The sequence below is a fragment of the Carcharodon carcharias genome, chromosome 28 (assembly GCF_017639515.1).
Source record: "Carcharodon carcharias isolate sCarCar2 chromosome 28, sCarCar2.pri, whole genome shotgun sequence".
In the NCBI taxonomy this organism is placed as follows: domain Eukaryota; kingdom Metazoa; phylum Chordata; class Chondrichthyes; order Lamniformes; family Lamnidae; genus Carcharodon; species Carcharodon carcharias.
The window spans coordinates 15125341-15149324 of NC_054494.1; the positions used below are offsets into that span (position 1 = coordinate 15125341).

The 23984-nt window shown below is 49.4% G+C and overlaps 1 protein-coding gene across 2 annotated transcripts in view; it reads left to right on the forward strand.

Annotated features, from left to right (window-relative positions):
* The window catches only part of LOC121270895 (paladin-like), a 260286-nt gene that overhangs the window by 58303 nt on the left and 177999 nt on the right, over positions 1-23984 (forward strand). For both annotated transcript variants that reach the window (XM_041176468.1, XM_041176469.1), the window contains exons 2-6: positions 1049-1243; positions 11479-11581; positions 17761-17940; positions 19314-19478; positions 21054-21214. In XM_041176468.1, coding sequence (XP_041032402.1) covers positions 1062-1243; positions 11479-11581; positions 17761-17940; positions 19314-19478; positions 21054-21214 — 791 coding nt within the window. In that variant the 5' untranslated portion in view covers positions 1049-1061. The remainder of the gene's footprint in view (positions 1-1048; positions 1244-11478; positions 11582-17760; positions 17941-19313; positions 19479-21053; positions 21215-23984) is intronic.

Here is a 23984-nt window from a genome sequence, read left to right on the forward strand (position 1 = left end):
TTCTTCATGTGGTAATTCAGACAGCGAATGCCAGGGGAAGAAATGGCATCTAACGACTGCCTCTTCTCCCATTTGTGAAGTAAAAGAAAGACAGACTTTTTTTTTATTATTCATTGGCATTGCTGGCTAGCCCAGCATTTACTGCCCATGTTCAAAGGGCAGTTAAGAGCCAACCACATTGCTGTGGGTCTGGAGTCACACTTAGGCCAGACCAGGTAAGGATGGTAGATTCCCTCTGCTAATGAGACATCAGTGAACCAGACGGGTTTTTACAACAATCGGCAATGGTTTCATGATCAGACTTTCTAATGCCGGATTTTTTTTACTTTTATTGAATTCAAATTCCACCATCTGCACCACGATTGGGAATCCAGGACCTCAGAGCTTTACACGGGGTCTCTGGATTACGAGTGCAGCGACAATACCACTATGCCACAACCTCCCCCCTGCATTTACATAGTACCTTTCATGACCTCAGGACATCCCAAAGTGCCTTACAGCCAATGAAGTCCTTCTGAGGTGTAGCCACCGCTGTAGTGTAGGAAAGATGGCGGCCAATTTGTGCACAGCAAGATCCCACAAACAGCAGTGTGATAATGACCGGATCATCTCTTTTGGTGATCGTTGATTATGGGATTCACGGTGACCGGGGAGAGCCCCCGCGCCCACCACCGCTCTTCTCTGAAGTAGCGGAGTGGGATCTTCTATATCTGCCTACTAGAGTAGACAGGACCTCGGTTTGCCAATAGCAAAACACTGTGGAGGCTGGAGATCTGAAATAAGAACAGGAAATGCTGGAAAGACACAGTTGGCCTGGCCGCGCCTGTGGAGAGAGAGAAACAGAGCTAACGTTTCAGACCACCGACCTATCTTCAGAGCCCAGTTTAACCAGCTGTGGAGTAATCTGTGTTCTGATCCTGGTCTACCTGCCCCACTGTCGCTTTTAAATGAAACGGCCCTGAGGTATCAGCGTGAAAATCCTCTCTGGTCACCGCGCCATCCTGTATAAGCAGCTACTGACGCCGTCTTTTTTTTCTCCTTCTTAAAGCTGTTTGTGGATTATGGGGACAACTGCCAGTGCCGCTCAGCAAGCGGTATCAATCGGGCAACCCAGCGATAACGGCCAGAGCAACGGGACCACAGACAGCCGGCGGTCAATCAGTGTCAACTCCTTCCAGACCCTCAGCATTCACAACAAGGCCAAATCCATCATCACCAACAAAGTGGCACCAGTGTTGATCACGTGAGTCATCCCTGTGCCGGTCGTTCTTGGCTATGTCTATGGCAAAAGCAAAGTCTCCGTGTACCAAGCGCAATTGTGTAGAATTCTCCAGCACAGAAACAGGCCATTCAGCCCAGCAGGTCTCTGCTGGCGTTTATACTCCACACGAGCCTCCTCCCTCCCCCCCCACCCCCCCCCAGCTTCCTGAACCCCAACCCATCCACACATGTTATTTTGTTCTTCCTCGCGTTCTTATCTAATTTCACTTTAGACACATCTATATCAGGGCTTCCCAAACCTTTTCCCGCTGTGGCCCCATTTTGAGGCTTGAAAGTTGCTGTGACCGCACCCCCCCCCCCTCCCCACTCCCCCCCCACCCCCTCCAGAGTGTGAGATGGTTGGGAGGGAGAGCTGCGAGAGCGGGGTGGGGGGTTGGGGGCTGAGAGAGCGAGGGTGGGGGGTTTGGGGGATGTGAGGGCGGGGGTTTGGGGGCTGAGAGACCAGGGGGCAGGGGTTTTGGGGGCTGAGAGAGCAGGGGGCGGGGGTTGGGGGCTGAGAGACCGAGGGTGAGGGTTTTGGGGGATGTGAGAGCGGGGTCGGGGGTTTGGGGGCTGAGAGACCAGGGGGCGGGGGTTTGGGGGCTGAGAGACCAGGGGGCGGGGGTTTTGGGGGCTGAGAGACCAGGGGGCGGGGGTTTTGGGGGCTGAGAGAGCAAAGGGCGGGGGTTTGGGGGATGTGAGAGTTGGGGAGGGGTGGGGGTTTGGGGGATGTGAGATCAGGGGGAGGGGTAGGGGTTTGGGGGATGTGAGAGCGGGGTTGGGGGTTTGGGGGATGTGAGATCAGGGAGTTGGGTGGGGGTTTGGGAAGGTGTATTTGAATGGTAGAGGCTTTTTTTTAACAAAATCACCTACCTCCCCCCTGGCTTTTTTGCAGCAAGAGTCAGGCCCCAAAGTTTAGTCAATTAAGCCGTGCCCACCATTGAAAATAAACTCTAGGACTTAAAGGGGCCTCACAGCTGTTAGTGCACAGTCCAAGTTCCATGACAACCATTTGTACCTCAGAACTTGGGACCCCAAAATCTCCTCTCGCAATCCCCAGTTTGAGAAGCCCTGGTCTACATTATTCACTTCAACTGCCCCCTGTGGGGGCAAGTTCAACAATCTAACTACCCTCTGGGTAAAAAAAAAAGTGTCTACTGGATTCCTTATTGGATTTACTGTCTTACTTTTATGGCATCTCTGGCCTCCCCCTCAAGTATGATCACCTTATCAAACCCATTCATTATTTCAAAGATCTGTCAGATTACCTTTCAGTTTTCTCTTTTCTGGAGAAAAGAGCACCAGCCAGTTCCATCTTCCCTGATTAGTCTCCGCTCTCGCATCACGCACTCCTTTGCTTTTTTTGCACCTTCTGTACCGGCTCCCAGATCCTTTCTGCAATATGGAGACCAAAACTGAGTAAGATCCTGTGCCAGTTTGACACAATTCCTCTGCTTTTGAATGCTGTCCCTCCGGAAGCGAACGCCAGTGTTACGTTCGTATGTCTGAAGGCTTCGTCAACCTGTGTTGCTGTTTTGAATGACTTATGAATGTGTGGCCCTGGATTCCCCCTACCCTTCCCCTCCCCCCACCTCCCATTCAGACTCTTATTTTCAAACAACAACTTATATTCACATAGCGCCTTTCACGGAATGAAACACCCCAGGGCGCTTCTCAGGAGCAGCACCAAACCGAGGATGACGCTGAGCTACATTAGAAGATATTCTGTCAAAGCTTGGTCAAAGGTTCAGGTTTTAAGGAGTGTCTTAAGGGAGGAACGTGGGGCAAAACGAGTCACAGACCTGTCAGGAGGGAATTCCAGAGCTCGGGGCCCGAGCTCCTCAAGGCACGACCACCGATGGTAGAGCGATTATAATTGGGAATGCACAAGAGGTCAGGATTAGTGGAGCGCCAAAGGGGTGTGAGGCTGGAGGTGATTGCAGAGATAGGCAGGGAGGCCATGGAGAGATCTGAAAACAAGGATGAGAATTTTAAAACCAAAACCTTGCTTGACTATTTAGGTGAGCGAGAGTAAGTTAATTTGGTCAACTGCACTTCCTCTCACTTCTATTGAAACCATTGTGCAAATTAATTTTTGTTTGGTATTGTGTTGAGTCGCCTCATAAACTGCTGCTGGTTGACAATTCTTGGTCATTCCAATTTGTTTGCCGAGTTTAAAGGAATAATTCAGACCCGTAGTGATTTCCTGTATATTCTTATTTACTCATTCATAAGATGGGGGCATTGCTGGCTCGGCCAGTGTTTGTTGCCCATCCCTAACTGCCCTTGAGAGGGGGTGTTGCGCTGCCTGTTCATGTAGTGCAGGTGCTGTTAGGTAGGGATTTCCAAGATTCTGACCAAGTGACGATGAAGGAATGAGGGTATATGCCTCAACTGGCGTAAAGTTGAGGCTGTGGCAATCCCATGCTGCCCTTGTCCTTCTAAGTGATAGAAGTCATGGGCTTGGGAGGTGCTGTCGAAGAAGCCTTGGAGAGTGGATCTTGTAGATTCTGCATTCCTCCATGTGTTGCATGGCTGGTTAGTCACAAAACCTTCCGAGCTGATTAGTAATGTCCTCTCTTGTTTGGCCTCAGGGTTGCTGAACAAGGGAGGTAAAACCAGCCTGGTTTTTTGTCACCATTTCCCATCCAGTGATTCCTAGACATCAAAGCAGGGTAGAACCATTCTTGACTGCGGCGCTTCTCAGGGTCAAGGGAACGGTAGATATTAAGGGGGTCACTTTAACACTTTAACAAACCCACCCAGCGAGAGGCTGGATTAGGTGGAACGCTGGTTTTACTCTCCATTGCAGAGGGCCTGACTCCTGACTATCAAGGCTTGGGGCAAGGTAGTGAGGGTGGAGCTGGAATTCTGACCTTGCTTCCCCATCCCCACCCCCACCCAGAATGAATCATCATGGAGAGAAGGTGGGGTGGGGGTGGGGGAGGGTCGGGGTGGTGGAGGAATTGGAATGATCTTTATTTTGTATGCAATGTTTCGCAAACCCTTCCTGGACTGACTGTTACAATACGTAGATGAAACCTTCAGGCCGGAGAACACGTTTGGGCCTGCAAAGACCTAACTGACTTGTTTTATAATGGAAGGTGCCAGACGGAGCAGATCTCAGCTGGGGATTAATAATGAACACTTGCCAGCAATGCTGGCTTCTTGCACACCCCACACTCCCTTCATCCCATCGTTGGCGGCCATGCCTTCAACTGTTTAGCTCTAAAATTACCCTCCTCTCTTCCCATCTTCTGTAGGAGGCTGCTTATACCTTAGTTTTTGCACCAAGCTTTTTAATCAGCTTATCTTTCTTGGTTGAGTGTCACTCCTTGTCTGATTATACACTGTGTAGTCCCTTTGGGATTTAAAAAAAAAATTCACTTGTGGGATGCGGATGATGATTCGAATTGTCTTTGTTCAGGGAGCATTTAAGAGTCAACCACATTGCTGTGGGTCTGGAGTCACATGTAAGGATGACAGATTCCCTTCCCTAAAGGACATCAGTGAACCAGACGGGTTTTTACAACAATGGCTTTGTGGGTTCTTTATCAGGCTTGTAATTCCAGATTTTTATTGAATTCAAATTTCACCATCTGCCGTGGTGGGATTTGAACCCAGGTCCCCAGAGCCTTCCCCTGGATCTCGGAATGCTAGTCCAGTGACTACGCCACCACCACCACCAATGAATGGTTTCATTATGTTGAAAGCAAGTTGTCGTTGTTGAGGAAGAATATTGAAGTGAATGGGATCCCAACAGAAGAGCAGGATTAGACTAGCCAGGGTTGTCAACTGTGATTAAATGTATTTCTGAAGGTTTCATCACATGACCTGCCCCCACACTCCAGCCATTGGTCGGCCAACACATCCATCCTTGTGACGTACTTCCTTCCTACGCCAATTGGAAAGCAAAAAGATTCATTACCCAATTGATTGAAGCTTGACTGATGCCCAAACAGCCGGTTTTCCCTATTTTCCATACTGTTGGATCTGGTAAAGAGAAATGTTCGAAGAAAAATGGCAGAGAAAAAGAAAACCTTTTTTAACGACCCAGTGAATTTTCTCCAGGGTTGGGCACAGCAGAGTCCCAGAGATTGATCTTCAATTCCTGGAGACTCTAGGCCAAACCTGGAGGGTTGGCAACCCCAGTCAGCTCATGCACAGGAAAGCACCAACAGTCCTGATGGGTTGAATGGCCTGTCCCAGTAATAAGTTAGGTTGTAGTTTTTCTCACGAAAGTTCAGGCGATTAGAGTCCGCACAGTTTTAACAGAAACACTTCACATGAGGCAAGGGACATCAGGTTTATTTCAGGCTCTGTGGGCTGTACAGCAATTAATGGTTTTGAGAGCTGGACCATATTTTTGCCACTTTAAAATGATAGATAATCCAGTTAGGTCTAATTGGATAATTTATGGCCCTGTGAACTGAGGTGGATGGCGGTGAATGATTTTTGATGGCAGCTTTCCAACCCAAAGCAGCTGCTTGCACCATTAAACCCGACTGGCGACAGTTAAAGGGACCGCGCAGGTTGTTCCCTTTTGTGCCCAATGTCTCTCTTTTTTTGCAGCCATGGTGTTAGCATGGGTTGCCAACCCTCCAGGATTGTCCTGGAGTTTCCAGGAGTTAAAAAGCTTCATCTAGGGGGCACCCGGCGAGAAAAACCATAGGGGAATTTTTTAAAATAAACAATGGCGTTCACTTCCTTTTGAACAGGGCTATTTAGCAGTTGCAAATATATTGGAGCTGGGAGAAGAGGCTGTCATTCCATGAACCATCTATCCAATTGGATAGGTGAGAAAATGTAATGGCTTTCCAATTGGTCATGGGGAAGAGCAGGGTGGACATGTTGGATGATCAATGGGGATGCGGTTGGAGGTGGAAGTTCATGTCATGGAACCTCTTGGACTGTGGAATGTGGGATCCGGGATCCTGGGCTTTAGGAATCGGGACATTGAGTACCGGAGCAAGGGAGTTGTGTTAAACCTGCGTAAAATACTGGCTCCACCCCAACCAGAATATTGCATCCAGTCCTGGGCACCACACTTTATAGGAAGGATGCGTTGGCTTTAGAGAAGGGGCAGGAAAGATTTACGAGAATGATTCCAAGGAGAGGTTGGAGAAGCTGGGAATGTTCTCCTTGGCGAGGCAAAGATTAAGGGGAGATTTGATGGAGGTGTTCAAAATCCCAGGGGTCTGGATAGAGTAGATGGAGAGAAACTAGCCGAAAGATCTAGAACCAGAGGACGCTGATTTTAAGGTGATTGGCAAAAGAAACAGTCACGGCATGAGGAAAATCTGTTTTTTTTGTGTGGATGTGAAATGTGCTGCCTGAGAGTGTGATGGCCACAGATTCAGTTGAAGCCTTTCAGAAGGGAGTTGGGTAATTATCAGGAGAGAGAGAATTAGCAGGAATACAGGTGGGGGGCGGGGGGAAGCAGGCGAGTGGGACTAGGTGAGTTGTTCTTGCAGAGAGCTGGCACAGATACAATGGGCTGAATGGCCTCCTTCTGCGCTGTGACTGTTCTATGACTCGATGTCCAACCTGAACTGGCAACCCTAGACTGTCGACTAATGGTGGTTCTGATGCCAGCCATCCTCTGTACCTCACTCAATCGCCCAGACTGCGAAGGGCGGTGGGTTAGTTGGTATGGCTAGGCCCAGTCATCATCTGCCATGTGTCTGGAATTACCATTTCTGGATGGATGTTTCTGTGGAGGTTTGGTCACATGACCTACGGCTGCCAACTGTCCTGCCCAAAGACCCCCTCCCCGCCCCGTCTTCAATGCGTTTTAAACAAGTAAACAGAAGCGTTCAGAGAAAATTTTTTACCAACGTTTTTTTTTAAGTGCCCTTAAATCTTTCTCTTGGTTTGCCTGTAGGAGATTAATTTTTAATTCCGGGAGACTCCAGGACAATCCTGGAGGGTTGGCAACCCTGGAATCATCCCTGTTTGCACTTTCTAGCACAAGCCACTAGGTAGCGATGAAGAGCAGCTACCTGTTGTGTCCTCATCTGTGCTTGGTCTGGTCTCATTGCTAATGTCTCTGTTTTATTTGGCAACGTGTTGGTGCAGTCTGTGGTGACCCAGGTACAGGGGAAGCACTCCCATTTGGAACCTTCAAGCTCCCCGTGTTCGGGGTGGTACTGAGTAAAGACTAAGCATTTCCTCAGAAAGATGCACTAAGGCTGAGCCAGTCTCATCAGGTTCCCATTGGCAGAGGGATGGAGGCAGACCAACCTGCCCTCCCAACCATAGAACAAATGCTCTGAGAGGAAACTATCAGTCTCCAAACAGGCCAAAGAAGTGTATTTCCTCCCACTGACCCCACCAGCCCTCCCCAAGCTCAGGACAGAAGAGGGAGTGAGTTACAGGGCCAGTTATACTTCATCCTAATCAATCCCTCCTGCTCCATCTCTCCCCACTCTCCTCTATTCCACTCCATCACTCTCCGTTGCCCTCCACCTGCTCCCTTTGCATTCCTCACCATCCTGTCCCTCCACACCCCAGCCCTCATTACAAATCCCACTCCCCTCCGCTCCATCCCTCTCCATCCCTCTCCACTCCTCCTCATTCCATCCCTCTCCACTCACTTCCACTCCATTCGTCCACACTCCACTCCATCCCTCCGCACTCCCCTCCACTCCATCCCTCCACACTCCTCTCCTCTCCATCCCTCTGCTCCATCCTTCTGCTCCATCCCTCTACTCCATCCCTCCACACTCCCCTCCACTCCATCCCTCCGCACTCCTCTCCGCTCCATCCCTCTGCTCCATCCCTCTACTCCATCCCTCCACACTCCCCTCCACTCCATCCCTCCACACTCCTCTCCTCTCCATCCCTCTGCTCCATCCCTCTACTCCATCCCTCCACACTCCCCTCCACTCCATCCCTCCACACTCCTCTCCTCTCCATCCCTCTGCTCCATCCTTCTGCTCCATCCCTCTACTCCATCCCTCCACACTCCCCTCCACTCCATCCCTCCACACTCCTCTCCTCTCCATCCCTCTGCTCCATCCTTCTGCTCCATCCCTCTACTCCATCCCTCCACACTCCCCTCCACTCCATCCCTCCGCACTCCTCTCCGCTCCATCCCTCTGCTCCATCCTTCTGCTCCATCCCTCTACTCCATCCCTCCACACTCCCCTCCACTCCATCCCTCCGCACTCCTCTCCTCTCCATCCCTCTGCTCCATCCCTCTGCTCCATCCCTCCGCTCCATCCGTCCGCACTCCCCTCCGCACTCCCCTCCGCTCCATCCCTCAGCACTCCCCTCCACTCCATCCCTCCGCACTCCCCTCCACTCCATCCCTCTGCTCCATCCCTCTGCTCCATCCCTCTGCTCCATCCCTCCGCTCCATCCGTCCGCACTCCCCTCCGCACTCCCCTCCACTCCATCCCTCCGCACTCCCCTCCACTCCATCCCTCTGCTCCATCCCTCTACTCCATCCCTCTGCTCCATCCCTCCGCTCCATCCGTCCGCACTCCCCTCCGCACTCCCCTCCGCTCCATCCCTCAGCACTCCCCTCCACTCCATCCCTCCGCACTCCCCTCCACTCCATCCCTCTGCTCCATCCCTCTGCTCCATCCCTCTGCTCCATCCCTCCGCTCCATCCGTCCGCACTCCCCTCCGCACTCCCCTCCACTCCATCCCTCCGCACTCCCCTCCACTCCATCCCTCTGCTCCATCCCTCTACTCCATCCCTCTGCTCCATCCCTCCGCTCCATCCGTCCGCACTCCCCTCCGCACTCCCCTCCACTCCATCCCTCCGCACTCCTCTCCGCTCCATCCCTCTGCTCCATCCCTCTACTCCATCCCTCTGCTCCATCCCTCCGCTCCATCCGTCCGCACTCCCCTCCGCACTCCCCTCCGCTCCATCCCTCAGCACTCCCCTTCACTCCATCCATCCGCACTCCCCTCCACTCCATCCCTCTACACTCCCCTCCCCATCTCTCCGCATTCCCCTCCGCACCAACTCTCCACTCCATCCCTCCACACTCCCCTTCACTCCATCCCTCCGCACTCCCCTTCACTCCATCCCTCCACACTCCCCTTCACTCCATCCCTCCGCACTCCTCTCCGCTCCATCCCTCTGCTCCATCCTTCTGCTCCATCCCTCTACTCCATCCCTCCACACTCCCCTCCACTCCATCCCTCCGCACTCCTCTCCGCTCCATCCCTCTGCTCCATCCTTCTGCTCCATCCCTCTACTCCATCCCTCCACACTCCCCTCCACTCCATCCCTCCGCACTCCTCTCCTCTCCATCCCTCTGCTCCATCCCTCTGCTCCATCCCTCCGCTCCATCCCTCTGCTCCATCCCTCTGCTCCATCCCTCTGCTCCATCCCTCCGCTCCATCCGTCCGCACTCCCCTCCGCACTCCCCTCCACTCCATCCCTCCGCACTCCTCTCCGCTCCATCCCTCTGCTCCATCCCTCTGCTCCATCCCTCCACACTCCCCTCCACTCCATCCCTCCACACTCCTCTCCTCTCCATCCCTCTGCTCCATCCCTCTGCTCCATCCCTCCGCTCCATCCGTCCGCACTCCCCTCCGCACTCCCCTCCACTCCATCCCTCCGCACTCCTCTCCGCTCCATCCCTCTGCTCCATCCCTCTACTCCATCCCTCTGCTCCATCCCTCCGCTCCATCCGTCCGCACTCCCCTCCGCACTCCCCTCCGCTCCATCCCTCCGCACTCCCCTTCACTCCATCCCTCCGCACTCCCCTCCACTCCATCCCTCCGCACTCCCCTCCACTCCATCCCTCTGCTCCATCCCTCTACTCCATCCCTCTGCTCCATCCCTCCGCTCCATCCGTCCGCACTCCCCTCCGCACTCCCCTCCACTCCATCCCTCCGCACTCCTCTCCGCTCCATCCCTCCGCACTCCCCTCCACTCCATCCCTCTACACTCCCCTCCCCATCTCTCCGCACTCCCCTCCACTCCATCCCTCCGCACTCCTCTCCGCTCCATCCCTCCGCACTCCCCTCCACTCCATCCCTCTACACTCCCCTCCCCATCTCTCCGCATTCCCCTCCGCTCCAACTCTCCACTCCATCCCTCCACACTCCCCTTCACTCCATCCCTCCGCACTCCCCTCCACTCCATCCCTCAGCACTCCCCTTCACTCCATCCCTCCGCACTCCCCTCCACTCCATCCCTCTGCTCCATCCCTCTACTCCATCCCTCTGCTCCATCCCTCTACTCCATCCCTCTGCTCCATCCCTCTGCTCCATCCCTCCGCTCCATCCGTCCGCACTCCCCTTCACTCCATCCCTCCACACTCCCCTTCAATCCATCCCTCCACACTCCCCTTCACTCCATCCCTCCGCACTCCCCTCTCCCATCTCTCCGCACTCCTCTCCGCTCCAACTCTCCACTCCATCCCTCCCCTTCACTCCATCCCTCCACACTCCCCTTCAATCCATCCCTCCACACACCCCTTCACTCCATCCCTCCACACTCCCCTTCACTCCATCCCTCCGCACTCCCCTCTCCCATCTCTCCGCACTCCCCTCCGCTCCAACTCTCCACTCCATCCCTCCCCTTCACTCCATCCCTCCACACTCCCCTTCACTCCATCCCTCCACACTCCCCTCTCCCATCTCTCCGCACTCCCCTCCGCTCCAACTCTCCACTCCATCCCTCCCCTTCACTCCATCCCTCCACACTCCCCTTCACTCCATCCCTCCACACTCCCCTCTCCCATCTCTCCGCAATCCCCTCTGCTCCATCTCTGCACTCCATCCCTCCGCACTCCACTCCACTCCATCCCTCTTCACCTCCCCCCGTTCCCTCCCTCGGCACTCCCTTCCGCTCCCTCCCTCTCCTCTCCCCACAAATCCACCCTACTCCACTCCGAGAGTGTTTTCTCTCTTAACTGCGCATCATTCCATTGATAGCCAGGAAAGCGACTAACAGCTGGTATGACAGGATAAGAGATAAGGTATGCAGATTGTGGGGAGGGAGATAAGGGTTCTTTACTTGCGGTTTAAAGAGGGGAAATTGAACTGAAGTAAAGCAAGAGGCCCATAGTGTAGACCCTCAGATTGAAAAGACTAAGATTGAAGACGTGAATAATTAGATGCTTGGTGATACCAAGTTTGGACACGACGCCAGAGAAATGAATATTTACTGTTGCATCTATTGTATCCGTGTGATGGTACGTCAATGGAATGTTGTTGGTAAGTTTAATAATTCTTATCTATTTATTTCAGGTATAATTGTAAAGAAGAGTTTCAGATTCACGATGATTTGTTAAAAGCGAATTATACAATTGGGAGAATTTCGGATAACTTGCCGGAACACTATCTTGTCCAGGTAAGATGGGAGGGTGAATAACGCGATGTCCTAGGCTGTGTGGTGTAAAGGGAAGCCAAAGATGCTGTTTTTTAACTGTTCTGTCACTGGCAGGACCAGTGTTTATTGCCCATCCCTAGTAGCCCTTGAACTGAGTGGTTTGCTCGGTCATTTCAGAGATTAGTGCTGTGGGTCTGGAGTCACATGTAGGCCAGACCAGGTGAGGAAGGCAGATTTCCTTCCCTAAAGGATGTTAGTGAACCATGTGGGTTTTTACAATGATAGTTGTCATGGTCTCTATTACTGAGACTAGCTTTCAATTTCAGATTTTTATTAATCGAATTTAAATTCCACTAGTTACCATGGTGGGATTTGAACCCAGATACCCCAGGATGGTATCCTGGGTTCTCTGGATTACTAGCCTGCTGACATTACCAATTTGCCACTATCTACCCTTAGTGATGGTGGCTTTTCCCCCACTGACCATCTGGGTTTAAGCACAGCTTGGGTATGGAATAGGACGATCCCAGGGTCAGTCGATCTGTGATGAGCCGGTTGACACAGGCTGAGCAGCAGCATCATTGAATCTTACTGCACAGAAGGAGGCCATTCGGCCTGTTCCACCTGTGCTGGCTCTTTCAGGGAGCACACCACAGTTTTTCCCCGCAACTCTGCATATTAATCCTCTTGTAGTGTCTGTCCAATTACCTTTTGAAAGTTCCTATGGAAGCCGATTGCACTTTTCGAGTAGCGTATTCCAGATCTTAACAACCCTTTTGTGAGGCGAGTAAACAGAAACTCTCCTCGTTTCCCCCTGTAGCCAATTATTTTAAAGGTATGGTCTCTGGTCACCAACGCGCTTGTCACAGGCAATAGTTTCTCCCTGCTCAAAGCTCCTCAGCATTTTGAACAGCTCTGTTAGGTTCCCCCTGTTAACCTTGTCTGACCTGAGGTGAACAATCCCAGTTTGTCCAAGTGGCCGTGAAACAGAGCTCCCTCTTACCGTCCTGGTGGACCTCCTCTCTCCTCTGGACCCTCTATAAGGTTTCGATGCCCTTTCTAAGGTCTGGCACCCAGAATTTGTATTGCAGCTGAGGCCTGACCAGCGATTTGTAAAGGTTTAGGAAGACTTAACGCATATTTTTTTAATGTTCAAAGCCCCCATTGGTGGCTTATCTACAACATCGATTCATTTCACCAGCCTGTCTACTCTGTTACTTCCCTGCTCACTATTTACTGAATGTTTACCATGTGGCCAGGTTTAGTTGACCTCAGTTTGGACTCTGCAGCCGAGTCCCACCCTCTCTTGCCTGTGGTCCAGCTCCCTCGTCGATCCTAGGCCTCTCATGGCAGCTACCATCGCTCCCCATGGCGCTGGTGGGCATTGGAGAGCTGCAGGCCTCTGGCCAGCTGCTGTTGGGGGAGGGGGGATGGGGGTTGGGGAGGCAGGATTTCCGCCCTGGGAGTCCTAAATCCTGGAGAAGGCCCGAAGCTGGTCTGATGGGCCCTTAATTCCAAAGGCCTTCCCCGAGCGGAGGTGGCATGGAGCTCCCGCCTGTTCTCCAGCCAGGGGCAAGATCCCTGTCTCTATTCAATTCTGCCCTGGTGGTTTTCCCAGCATTAAATTAGTTGGCCTGGGAGTTACCAGGTTCATCCCTCTCCTCGTTTTTGAGCGGGGATGTAATACTTGTAATCCTGTAAGTCTCTGCCAATCGGAAGCTTGTGGTCAGACCTCTTGCAGCCTTCACCCTGGCTTTCCACAAGCACCGGGAGTGCATCCGGACCAGGTGATTTGTCAACCTGGAGTGATTCTAATCTATTTGCCATCTCCTTGTTCTCTATCCCTCCTCTCTTGCAACAGTAACTCTGTCCTCTAATGAAGATGGATGCAGAGCGCTCAGTCAATACCCCAATCGCGCCTTCTGCCTTCACAAGATTTACTTTGTGTCCCTAATCGCTCCCCCCCTTCCTTTTAACTATCCTTGTACTTGCTGTATGTTTATCTGTAGCAGGGTTGATCATTGCTGGGTTAATATACTGTCCCCTGCTGTTGAATATGAGTGAGTGACTGCTGCCAGCACTGGTCGCACAAGTCAAAACTCTGCTGTTGCTGGTGAGGTACCAGAGGAATTTCTCTTCCGCAATTGTATCCCGCTATAAACCCACAGCTTCACCGTTCAACCCTGTCTCACCTCATGAGCTGTGGGCAACTCCAGAGACTTAATCGAGACTCACGCCAAAGGAGTGCTGCACTGTTGGAGGTGCTGTCTTTCAGGTGGGACACTAAGCCAAAGCCCCGTCTACTTTTGCGTTTCTTTATTCCTGTAGTCAATGCGCAAGGGCTGAGTGGGGCTTCAGCTGTGATGCCCCAGTGGCAGAATAGCTGTCGGCACTCGAGCTGAGATGTTCTGATCGTGCTGTCCTGAAATGAAGCTGATCAGGCAGTCTAGGGTTCAGATAGAAACAACCAGTTGACAGGATGTGTGGCTGCTGGTACCGCTGGGCTCAGATTAAGTCAGGCGGACAGAACTTCAACTTGGGAGGCATCGCACTGATTGTCCACTATACACCCCACCTTGGTATTCTGTTATATAGCTTTCAGTATTGGGAATGGTGTATAACGGTAGGGGGGGTGGTTTGGTGGTTGGTGGGAGTTTGTCTCCGCTATACTGCCCTCTGTGGGCTACTACCCAAGGTCATTTTCAACCCTAAGGCCTTCAGGAGAGCAGAAACCAGAAGAGGACGGTGAGGCTGGTCTGCAGGGGGTGGGGGGAGGTGAGAGGGTAAGGAAGCATGGGAGGGAACATCTTGGAAACTTGCATCAAACCCCAGAGAGAGGTTTTCCACTTGCCACATGTTGTTACATCATTTGCCAAGATTTCATAGCATCGTTCAGCACAGAATGAGGCCATTCGGCCCATTGTACCAATACTGGCTCTTTGGAAGAGGTGCCCAGTTGGTTCTGCTTCCTTGCTCTTGCCCCATAAGCCCTGCAAATTTGTCCTTTTTGCGAGTTACATTTGAATCCGCTTCCACTACCCTGTCAGGTGACACATTCTGGATCAGAACTCACTGCGTTTAAAAAATAATTGTCCTCATCTTTCCTCAACCTGAATACAAGGCCGTTGGCCTTGACCCATTCTGCCACGTTAACGTGCATAATGTAAGAAAAGTAGGGTGCTTGGCTACTGTCCGCCTTAAAGTGCTACTTAAAGGGGCAGCGCCTGCCTGGGCGAGGCCGGTGGGAATTTCTCCCTTGCTTTTCGGGAGGAATGAGCAGCAAGAGCTCTGTCATGTCCCGGCCTGCGATTGATGCTTCGGAAGGGAGTTGCGCAGTTTGTGAGCACTCTCGTTTTGTTTGCTCATTCCCCCTTGTTACGCAGGCAGTGCCCCTTTAAGGCTAGACTCCGATCTGAGTGTTTGCATGCCCTGCCACTGAATCATTCCCCAGTGATTGAAGCTGCAGCTGGATAAATTGTCTCAACATTCATGGTCTGCGCTGGCTCACTCACCTTCTTGTGTACTGGTGGCAGGAAGAGCGAGACTTGCAAAACATTTCACAACGGTGATATTCTTACCCAACCAAAATCTATTAATCTCAGCCTTGAGAGCTCCAGCTCACGCTCCCGCCTCCCACCCACCCACCCCCAACACTCACCGCCTCAGCATCCACACCTTTTTAGGAGAGAGAATTCCAGATTGCGAAGTGAGAAAAATACTTCCTAATTTTGCTCCTTAACGGCCTAGATATAATTTCAAGATTATGTCCCCTTGTTTCAGATTGAAAGCTTGAGTCAGTGCGACAAGCTCTTTGCCAGTATATTTGCAGCTTAAAGAATGTTCAGCAGTGACTAAGAGGCCAATGTATGGGGGTGTATGTGATAGCTGAATTTATGGAAAAAATTAGATTACTATGCAATATACATTAAACTGTGCGATTAGGACTAGGGAGCACAGTAAACTAGTAAAGATCATTTTCGGGCTGATATAGAGAATTCCTTCTTTGTAGGGGGAGCAATCAACTTGTGAAATAAACCAACAGCCAATATTCCCGGACTAATTTAGAAGAGAATTGAATGTGGCGGGATAGATGAATGACGATGGGCCAAATGGCCTTCGTCATCCATATTTATTTTCAGACGTGATGTTCTCATGTGAAATTAGATTCATAGTTTTATATTGGACATATGCCCCGGGTGCATGTTAATGATTCTCTCTGGGCCACCAGGACAATGAGTACCTGCTCCACAAACGGTTCACCCAGGATTGTACAGAACTGAGGGTCAGTGTTTATGATCTCATTGTTTGATGCTGATTTCCTCCTCTTCCCCCCCCTCTCTTTCCTTTATTCCTCTTCCCCTCTCGCTCTCTCCTTTCTTCCTCTTACCCCCCTCCTCTTCCCCTTTTCTTTCCTTCCTTCCTCTTCATTTCTTGATCTCCTTTCTTCCACTTCCCCCTCTCATCTTTCACACTCTTCCCCTCTCTCTCCTTTCTTCTCCTCTCTCTCTCCTTTCTTCCTCTTCCCTTCCCTCTCTCTTTCTTCCCCTCTCTGTCTCCTTTCTTCCTCTTCCCTTCCCTCTCCTTTCTTCCCCCACTTTTCTCTTTCCTTTTCTTCCTCTCTCTCTCACCTTTTCTCCTCTTTCTCGCCCCCCCCCCCACCTTTTCCTCCTTACTCCTTGGCCTGGGCCCCAGGCTGAGTGGGACATTGAGACACACACACACACACACACACACACGGAGATCTCTGCTAGAATACATGGATTTCCCACTCCTGATCCCTATCCAGTGGCCCAATTGAAAAGTGTGCACTCATTGGACATCCAGTCTGAACTGGAGGATATCCTCCAAGAGTCTTCGAAGGCGGAGGAGCATAGGAATAGGAGTAGGCCATTCGTCCCATCAAGCCTGTTCCACCATTCAACTAGATCATGGATGATCTTCTACTTCAATGCTATTTTCCCACACCATCATCCTACCACTTGATGCCTTTACTATCTAGAAATCTATCAACCCCTGTCTCGAACACGCTCAATGATTGAGCTTCCACAGCTCTCTGGGGTAGAGGATTCCAAAGATTCACCACCCTCTGAGTGAAGAAATTCCTCCTTATTCAGTCCTAAATGGCCTAACCCCTTATTCTGAGACTGTCCCTTGGTTCTGGACCCACCAGCCATCCCAGGGATCAGTCTGGTGAACTGGATAGGCATAGTTTATTTTTTTTAAAAGGCTTTTGTTGTAATAACTATTCTGAAAGTCAAGGAATGCAAATGGCTGTGCAAACGTTTGAAAACCAGGATTTGAAATAGTGCGTTGAAGATTTTTTCTTGGAAAAAATACTATATTGTTCCAATATCTATCAAACAGAGATTCTCCTTACACATTGGCTGCAGCAGTCAGTGTTTTCCAGTCAAATGAAAGGAGCTGTCCCATCAGGAGTGAAAGGACGTAGGTAAGTTCCTTGATAGGTCCATCCTTTAGCTCCAGACTTCCATCTTTCTGTGTAGTTGTCAATTGTTCAGTTGCGAAGTTTCACTGAATTGAAGTCGGGATTAACAAAGCATAATCTTTGGCAAGGGATCTTGCATTCAAACAATTTAACCCATCTCCTATGTGCTCACTGACCAAGACTGGCTGCTGGTCCAGCAATGCCTCAATTTTAAAATTCTCATCCTTGAGTTTGGATCCCTCAGTCTCCTCCCCCTCCCTATCTTTGTACCCTCCTCTAGTTCTACAACACTCAAACCTCTGTGCTTCTCCAATTCTGGCCTCTCGTGCATCCCCGATTTTAATCGCTCTACCATTGGTGACTGTGCCTTCTGCAGCCTCGGTTCTAAAGGCTGGAATACCCCTCCCTAAACTTCATTGACTCGCTTTCATCCTTTAAGATGCTATTTAAACCCTACCTCTTTGACCAAGCTTTTGGTCACCTGTCCTAATATCTCCTTATGTGGCTCAGTGTCAAATTTTGTTTTGGGACATTTTAGTGTGCTAAAGGCACTATATAAATGAAAATTCTTGTTGTTGCTCGAACTATAGAAACTGGATTTCTACCAAGCTAAAGTTAACATGAGCGATTGGGGATCTGACCATCATAACTAACCACCCAGCCGTTTATTTAAATGCTTTTATTCTAAAGCCTGCCCCTCATTCTTGGTGGGCCACTGGAGTCACCTACAATTGAACTTTGCATTGTGTTTCAGGGGAAATATTTTATGGTCTGTGATATCTACAGTAAGTTAGACGTCTTGAACACTACCGGCAGCTATGGAGTACCCAACTTCAGGCAGGCCAAAGGAAGTTATCCAGTGTTTGGAATGGGACAACCCAGTCTTAATGGTTTTAAACAGGTTCTCCAAGTCTTTCAGCAGGAAGGTTATGAGGTCAGTGCCTATCTTTGTTCCATTGCTAATCTTTTCAGATCATTGTGTGCAAACTCAAATCTGCAAATCACTACTTTCTTTTTCGTCTAGCTGTTCCGTGTTCTTGACAATATAGAACTTCCTGTGTTATTTTAGCAAGAGACCCCCTTCTGCCACCCCCCCCCCCCACCATTTCCACACAGGAATTGGTTATCAGAACCAGTTCCTATTCTGCGTAGGAGACTATCTCGGCAGACTTGCGGTCAGGCTGCATTAAAATGATAAACTAGCGAGAGCAACAACGCTTTTACAATTGGCCTATTAGCCAGTTTAAAATGAATGGCATCACACCCCATTGTTTTATTAATACCAATTGGAGACTGTCAGCTAATGAACTGAAATCAGGAGTCATCATAAACTCTCCTACCCAAACACATTCCATCTCCGGATCTTGAAACTCCTTCCTTTTAAAATGCACACTTATGAACATACGAATTAGGGGCAGGAGTGGGCTACTCGGCCCCTCGAGCCTGCTCTGTCATTCAATAAGGTTGTGGCTGATCTGATTGTGGCCTCAACTCTATGTTCCGCCTACCTCCAATAATCTTTGACTCCCTTGTTAGTCAAGAATCTATCTGCCTCTGTCTTGAAAATACTCATTGGCCCCGCCTCCACCATTCTCTAGGGAAGAGAGTTCCAAAGATTCACTAGTGAAAAATAAATTGATCAGATGTCAGAAGGAACCATTTTTGTAAAAAGGGAGGTAGATATTTGATAAAAATCTGCTCTATCATTACAGACTTGAGGCAGCATCAGGAGGTTGATGACTTTGGAGTTTTAAGAGATGGAAACACTTCTTGGTGATAAGACTGTAAAAAAAATTCTAGTCCCTGTTCTCGAATCTATTTGGACCAAGGAGTCAGCCTTCGCTCTTATTGATACTCCTGTTACCTCTGGATCAGAGGTCTGTGGGTTCAAATCCTACTGCAGAGATGTGAGCACAAAATCTAGGCTGACTTTTCCATGCAGTGCTGAGGGAACGCTGCACTGTTGGAAGCACTGTCTTTCAATTGGGATGTGAAGCTGAAGCCCTATTTGCCCTGTATGGTGGTAAAAACAAATTCAAAGAAAAGCAGGGGAGATTTCTGGTGTCATGGCCAACATTTATCCCTCAGCCACCATTACTTAAACAGGTTGTCGGGCCATTTATCTCATTGATGTTTGTGGGAGCTTCCTGTGTGCAAATTGGCTGCCACATTTCCTAAATTACAACAGTGACTACCCTTCAGAAGTACGTCATTGGCTGTAGAGCACGTTGAGATGTCCTGAGATCATGAAGGGCACTATATAAATACAAGTCTTCCTTTTTTAATGACTGTTCTCCCTTTTGGCAGGAAATTCTGTTTTACTGCATTCGTGAGGAGCCTGTGGTTTTCCTGCATGTGGATAACGACTTTATTCCATACACTCCCAGGAGCAAAGAAAATCTTCATGAGAACCTTCACGACTTGGGGAGAGACGTGAAAGTGGAAAAACTAGAGCTGACCATCAGGAAGGAGGTAGATTTGGATATTCTTCATCCATAGCACTTTATATGGCCAATCTCTTCACTGCAGGAGGAGCGCTTTGAAATGTTTGAGGGGCACGGTGGACTCTGCATTCCTCCAAACCTGGTCCGTTGTGCATGCCCCCCTTCCATCATGACACCTGTGGCAGCTGTCCAGACCCTCAGTGGTATCATTGCGAGCCTGCTACAATGAAGGGCATGCTCTAGTTGTAAGTGAGAGCAGCTGTTCCTAACTGGGGGGAAGGTTAGGGCATTATATTTAGGTATATATAAGAACCGGTTTTCACCTGTGTGGGGGAGGAAAAGGGTGCCTGTGCCTATGTTCTCTGGGTGTTGTGAATAGACTCCCGTTGAGGAATCTGGAGCCAGTCTTTCCTTATTTGCTCAGGGAATAAGCAGCCAATTATAACACAAGAACTGCAATTAACTTGCTGGACCTCTCCATCTTTAAGACCCTCTTCAAAACCTGCCGGGGAGAGTTTATTATGTTTAAGATGGTGGAGAGAGGCAAGTTGTTGTTGCACATAAATGCTGTTAGTGCTTTTCCCTGTCTTGTCTTTCATGTAATAGAGCAAATCCAAATAAAATGTTAAACGGTATAATCATGGAAGATAATGCAGTGTAATATTGTGTAAGAAATTAGGCACGATATTATGTAATCTCTCTGTGAATTGGAGAAGATGGTGACATTGTGGTAATGTCACTGGGCTAATAATGCTGAGACCTGGGCTAATACCCTGGGGATACAGGTTCAAATCCCACCATGGCAGCTGGTGGAATTTGAATTCAATTAGTAATCTGGAATGTAAAGCTAGCCTCAGTAATGGTGACCATGAAATCATCAATTGTTGTAAAAACCCATCTGGTTCACTAACATCCTTTAGGGAAGAAAATCTGTCCTCCTTACCTGGTCTGGTCTACATGTGACTTCAGATCCACAGCAACGCGGTTGACTCTTAACTGCCCTCTGAAATGGCCTAGCAAACCACTCAATTCAAAGACAATTAGGGATGGGCAACAAATGCTGACCTTGCCAGTGACACCCACATCCCATGAAAAAACAAATTAAAAAAATTACCCTTTTAAAAAAAAGTGTGAATCTTGAGCTCCAGGATAATATGGTGTAAATACGCACAAAAGCGTTGACTCTTGCTGAGTTTCGTACGCCCCAGTACTATAGCTAACTATGATTGTTGACAGGCTAATGGACTGTTGGAGCATCACAGCTCACTCTGATCTGACAACACTCCCAGGAGCAGCACTCGGGAGCCTAGTTGACTTTATTTTCTGCACCTCTTCTACATGAAGAATGCTGAGGCCCATTGTCCAGCCCAATGGCTGCACTAGCAAAGATCAACTCACTCAACTCAGTAATGGGCCTGATAACTGGCAAATTGGACCTTCCTGGTTTCATAGTCAGTATTTCTATCAATGGTGCGATCAGATAGATTGGTCATACCCAAACCAACAGTGTTACCGTGGTAATCAAAATGGAGATTGTACCTAGTGAATGTTGCAGCATGTATTAGAAATGAAAATTCTCTACATTTTTGCTCTCAATTTTCAGCTTTATAACTTTGCTCAGTTGAACGAAAATATCAATTATGTCTATAATGACATAGAACACTTTAAGGATGAGCCTCGGACTATTTGTATTTGCAGTGAAGAGGACATCCATGTAACAGAAGAGGTTTACAAAAGACCTTTCTTCACCAAGCCTTCTTACAGGTACGGAGAGTGAGTTAAAATGGTTATCCCAATGGTGAAAAGTCCTACAATATGCACGTTTGGGGTGTTTCCCCCCTCAAAGATAAGTAGTCAGTAAGTCCACGGCATATAACTGCAGCAGCATACAACTCTAATTGGGTACCCTCTCAACCTGACTGAAAGGATGGTTGGAGTGGGATACTGTTCAAATGGACTGCTAATCTGAGATTGTTACTAAAGGGTAAGTAAATACTGAAGGGAACTTCCCTCAATGTTTTGGTGGGGAAAATGCTCAAATTTATATTTATTTTTTGCCCAAGAGGTATAACTAATTTCTAGCTTGATGGAGACTCACCAGCTTTACCCTCCTCAGCTGAAGATAGTAACATGTAAGATTCATTAAAATCACAGGTACCAGGGGCCCTGAATGTATCCCCTAGGGCGGTGCTGTTTGGGAGGTGAGGTCTGGAATGTGGGAGTTCCCAGAGATGCTACAGTCACTAGAAACTACAGATTCCTTACTCGTTGTCCAATGGCTTTGCTGGAATGGGTTTGGAGAATGGGACTGTGTTAGGGGAGTGGAGCGGTGGGATTAGGCTGGGGAGGTGGGTACAGCTGAGCTGGGGGTGTATGGCAGGACTGGGGGTTTGGGGCTGGGCTAGGGATGTGGGCGTGGGATCAGGTGTGATGCTCCCCCCTCAGTTTAGTTATCTGCCCCCTCTTTCTGCTCAGACTCACCCATAGAGAAGACAAATTGAGGCAAGCTATTGAAGGGCTGCAGTAATCTCCGAGTTGTATCCTAGCATACCCTTTCTGTCAACATTTTGGTGGCCCTTTGCTGGATTCTAAAAAGTTTTCTGAGAAATGAGGCTGTGACCTCAGGTTTCTGGGAAACTGAACCTAGTTGAAACCAGACAAATATATAGAGCAAGAAAACATTTTAAAATGACCATAGCGAAAGGCAGCTTTTATTTTTGTCTTCTTTCAGTCATACTCACACATAAAATGCTGTGGCCTGTGTGAATCATTTTAATGACCACTTCACTCTGGACTAGCAAGCTGCAGTAGAGTAATCCGTGTATTCTAGCTTGGAGTGAGGTGGTGAGGAGGAACAAAATAAAATGTGCTGCAAGCTAATATTTGGCATTTGTCATTGTCATTTTCACAATGTTCCTGTGAAAGAAACAAATGTTTGAATGAGGGCCCTAGTTAGCATTGTTCAGTCTGATGCACCTTTACGAAATGCCACAGCTCACTCGCTCTCTCTCTCCTAACGTTCCATAGATATTTCCATGTTTATGGAAAAGAGATATATTTGCCACTGAACCTTTCTTTGCTGTTTATTTCGAATGGCCTGCGTTACATCAAATGCCTGGAAGGGAACATATTCTTGTCTGAGATGTTAGCTTAGCTCAGCTGGTGTCTCTTTTCCCCTCTGAAGCTGCTGTGTCACTTCACCTCAAAATCCAGCCTGATGCTCGAGGGAGTGCTACATTGCTGAAGATGCCAACCTTCGGATGACACATTAAACTACAGGCGCCAGTTTTGCGCACAGCGAAGTCCTACAAGTCAGTAACGAGATGAGTGATCAGCCAGTCAGCTTTTAAATGGTTGAGGAGGGGATAGTGACCAGGGGTCCTCCCAGGACAGCTCCCTGCCTCTCTTCACACCCTTCTCGGCATCTTTAACGTCCCCTTGAGCAGGCAAACGGGAACACTGGTTTAATGGGTCATCTGAAAGACAGCATCTTCAACAATGCAGCACACCTTCAATTGGCAGGGAGGGTCATAAGCTGAACTCATGAAGCGGGGGCTATTGATGAAGGTCCTGTATCTGTGTGGAGCCTTGTTCACCACATGGCTAACGTTTAAAGTTTGGAGATAAGTGGGGCAGTTCCAAAAGACCCCTTCTAAATGATTTTTGAGCTGTACATTTGCAAAGAGTTAAAGTTAGACAGGGTTAGCAGCTGAAAACTGGTAACCTTGGGACTGAGTCTGTGCCGGATTTTGGATCTTGCTGGTTTACAGGTGGGGAAGTTCGGGCCGGTTTGGACATGTAGAGTGATCAGGGTGTGCTTTTCAAGTGAGGATTGCAGGGGGCAGCTTTGAAAGAAGCGGATAAAATGCCGCAAGATGGGCCAAGGAAATTCCTTGGAGCTGCATCAGGTCGCTCAGTGTTACTTCGCTGGAAGAGGCTCTGTCAATGGGGCTCCCACTGCTTTTCAGGGGAGTGTTGGTGTTGGACTGGGAGCAGCTCCAGGGAATGGTCCAGCCTTCCACCAGCTTAGACCAAGATGGTGGCGAGGAGGGAAAGCCAGATCGCGGCTGCTTCAAAAAAGGTCCAGCTTTCAGACATTGGCGGTTTTCGGATCACCAGACTGACGCAAAATGGCAGGGGGATTGCTCACCTCTTGCTGGAGTGGGCTTGGCTATTAAATGATTAAACCCATCCTGCTGTTTCTATTCATCAACGTGAAAATGGCAGCAGAACCCGCTCTCATCCTCTCGGGTGGATTTGATGAGCGACTAATACACATGGCACGTTTTGGATGCTGAGGTCAGCGCGTCTGTACGGTTTTCCTGAAAACGACCTCCGTGCCCAAGTTCCCGATACCCGCCTCCCCCATATGAGGCTCCGCGTGTTGGGAGCACCAATTCAAGAAACGACCTCATGTATTCCCAACGGTTACCATTTTTAGCTGACTGTCCAAAACCCTTTTTAAGAAGGGCCTCATGGTCGATGGTACGTTTGAGGACTCTGGGTCTAAACTCGATGGAGTTTGGAAGGATGA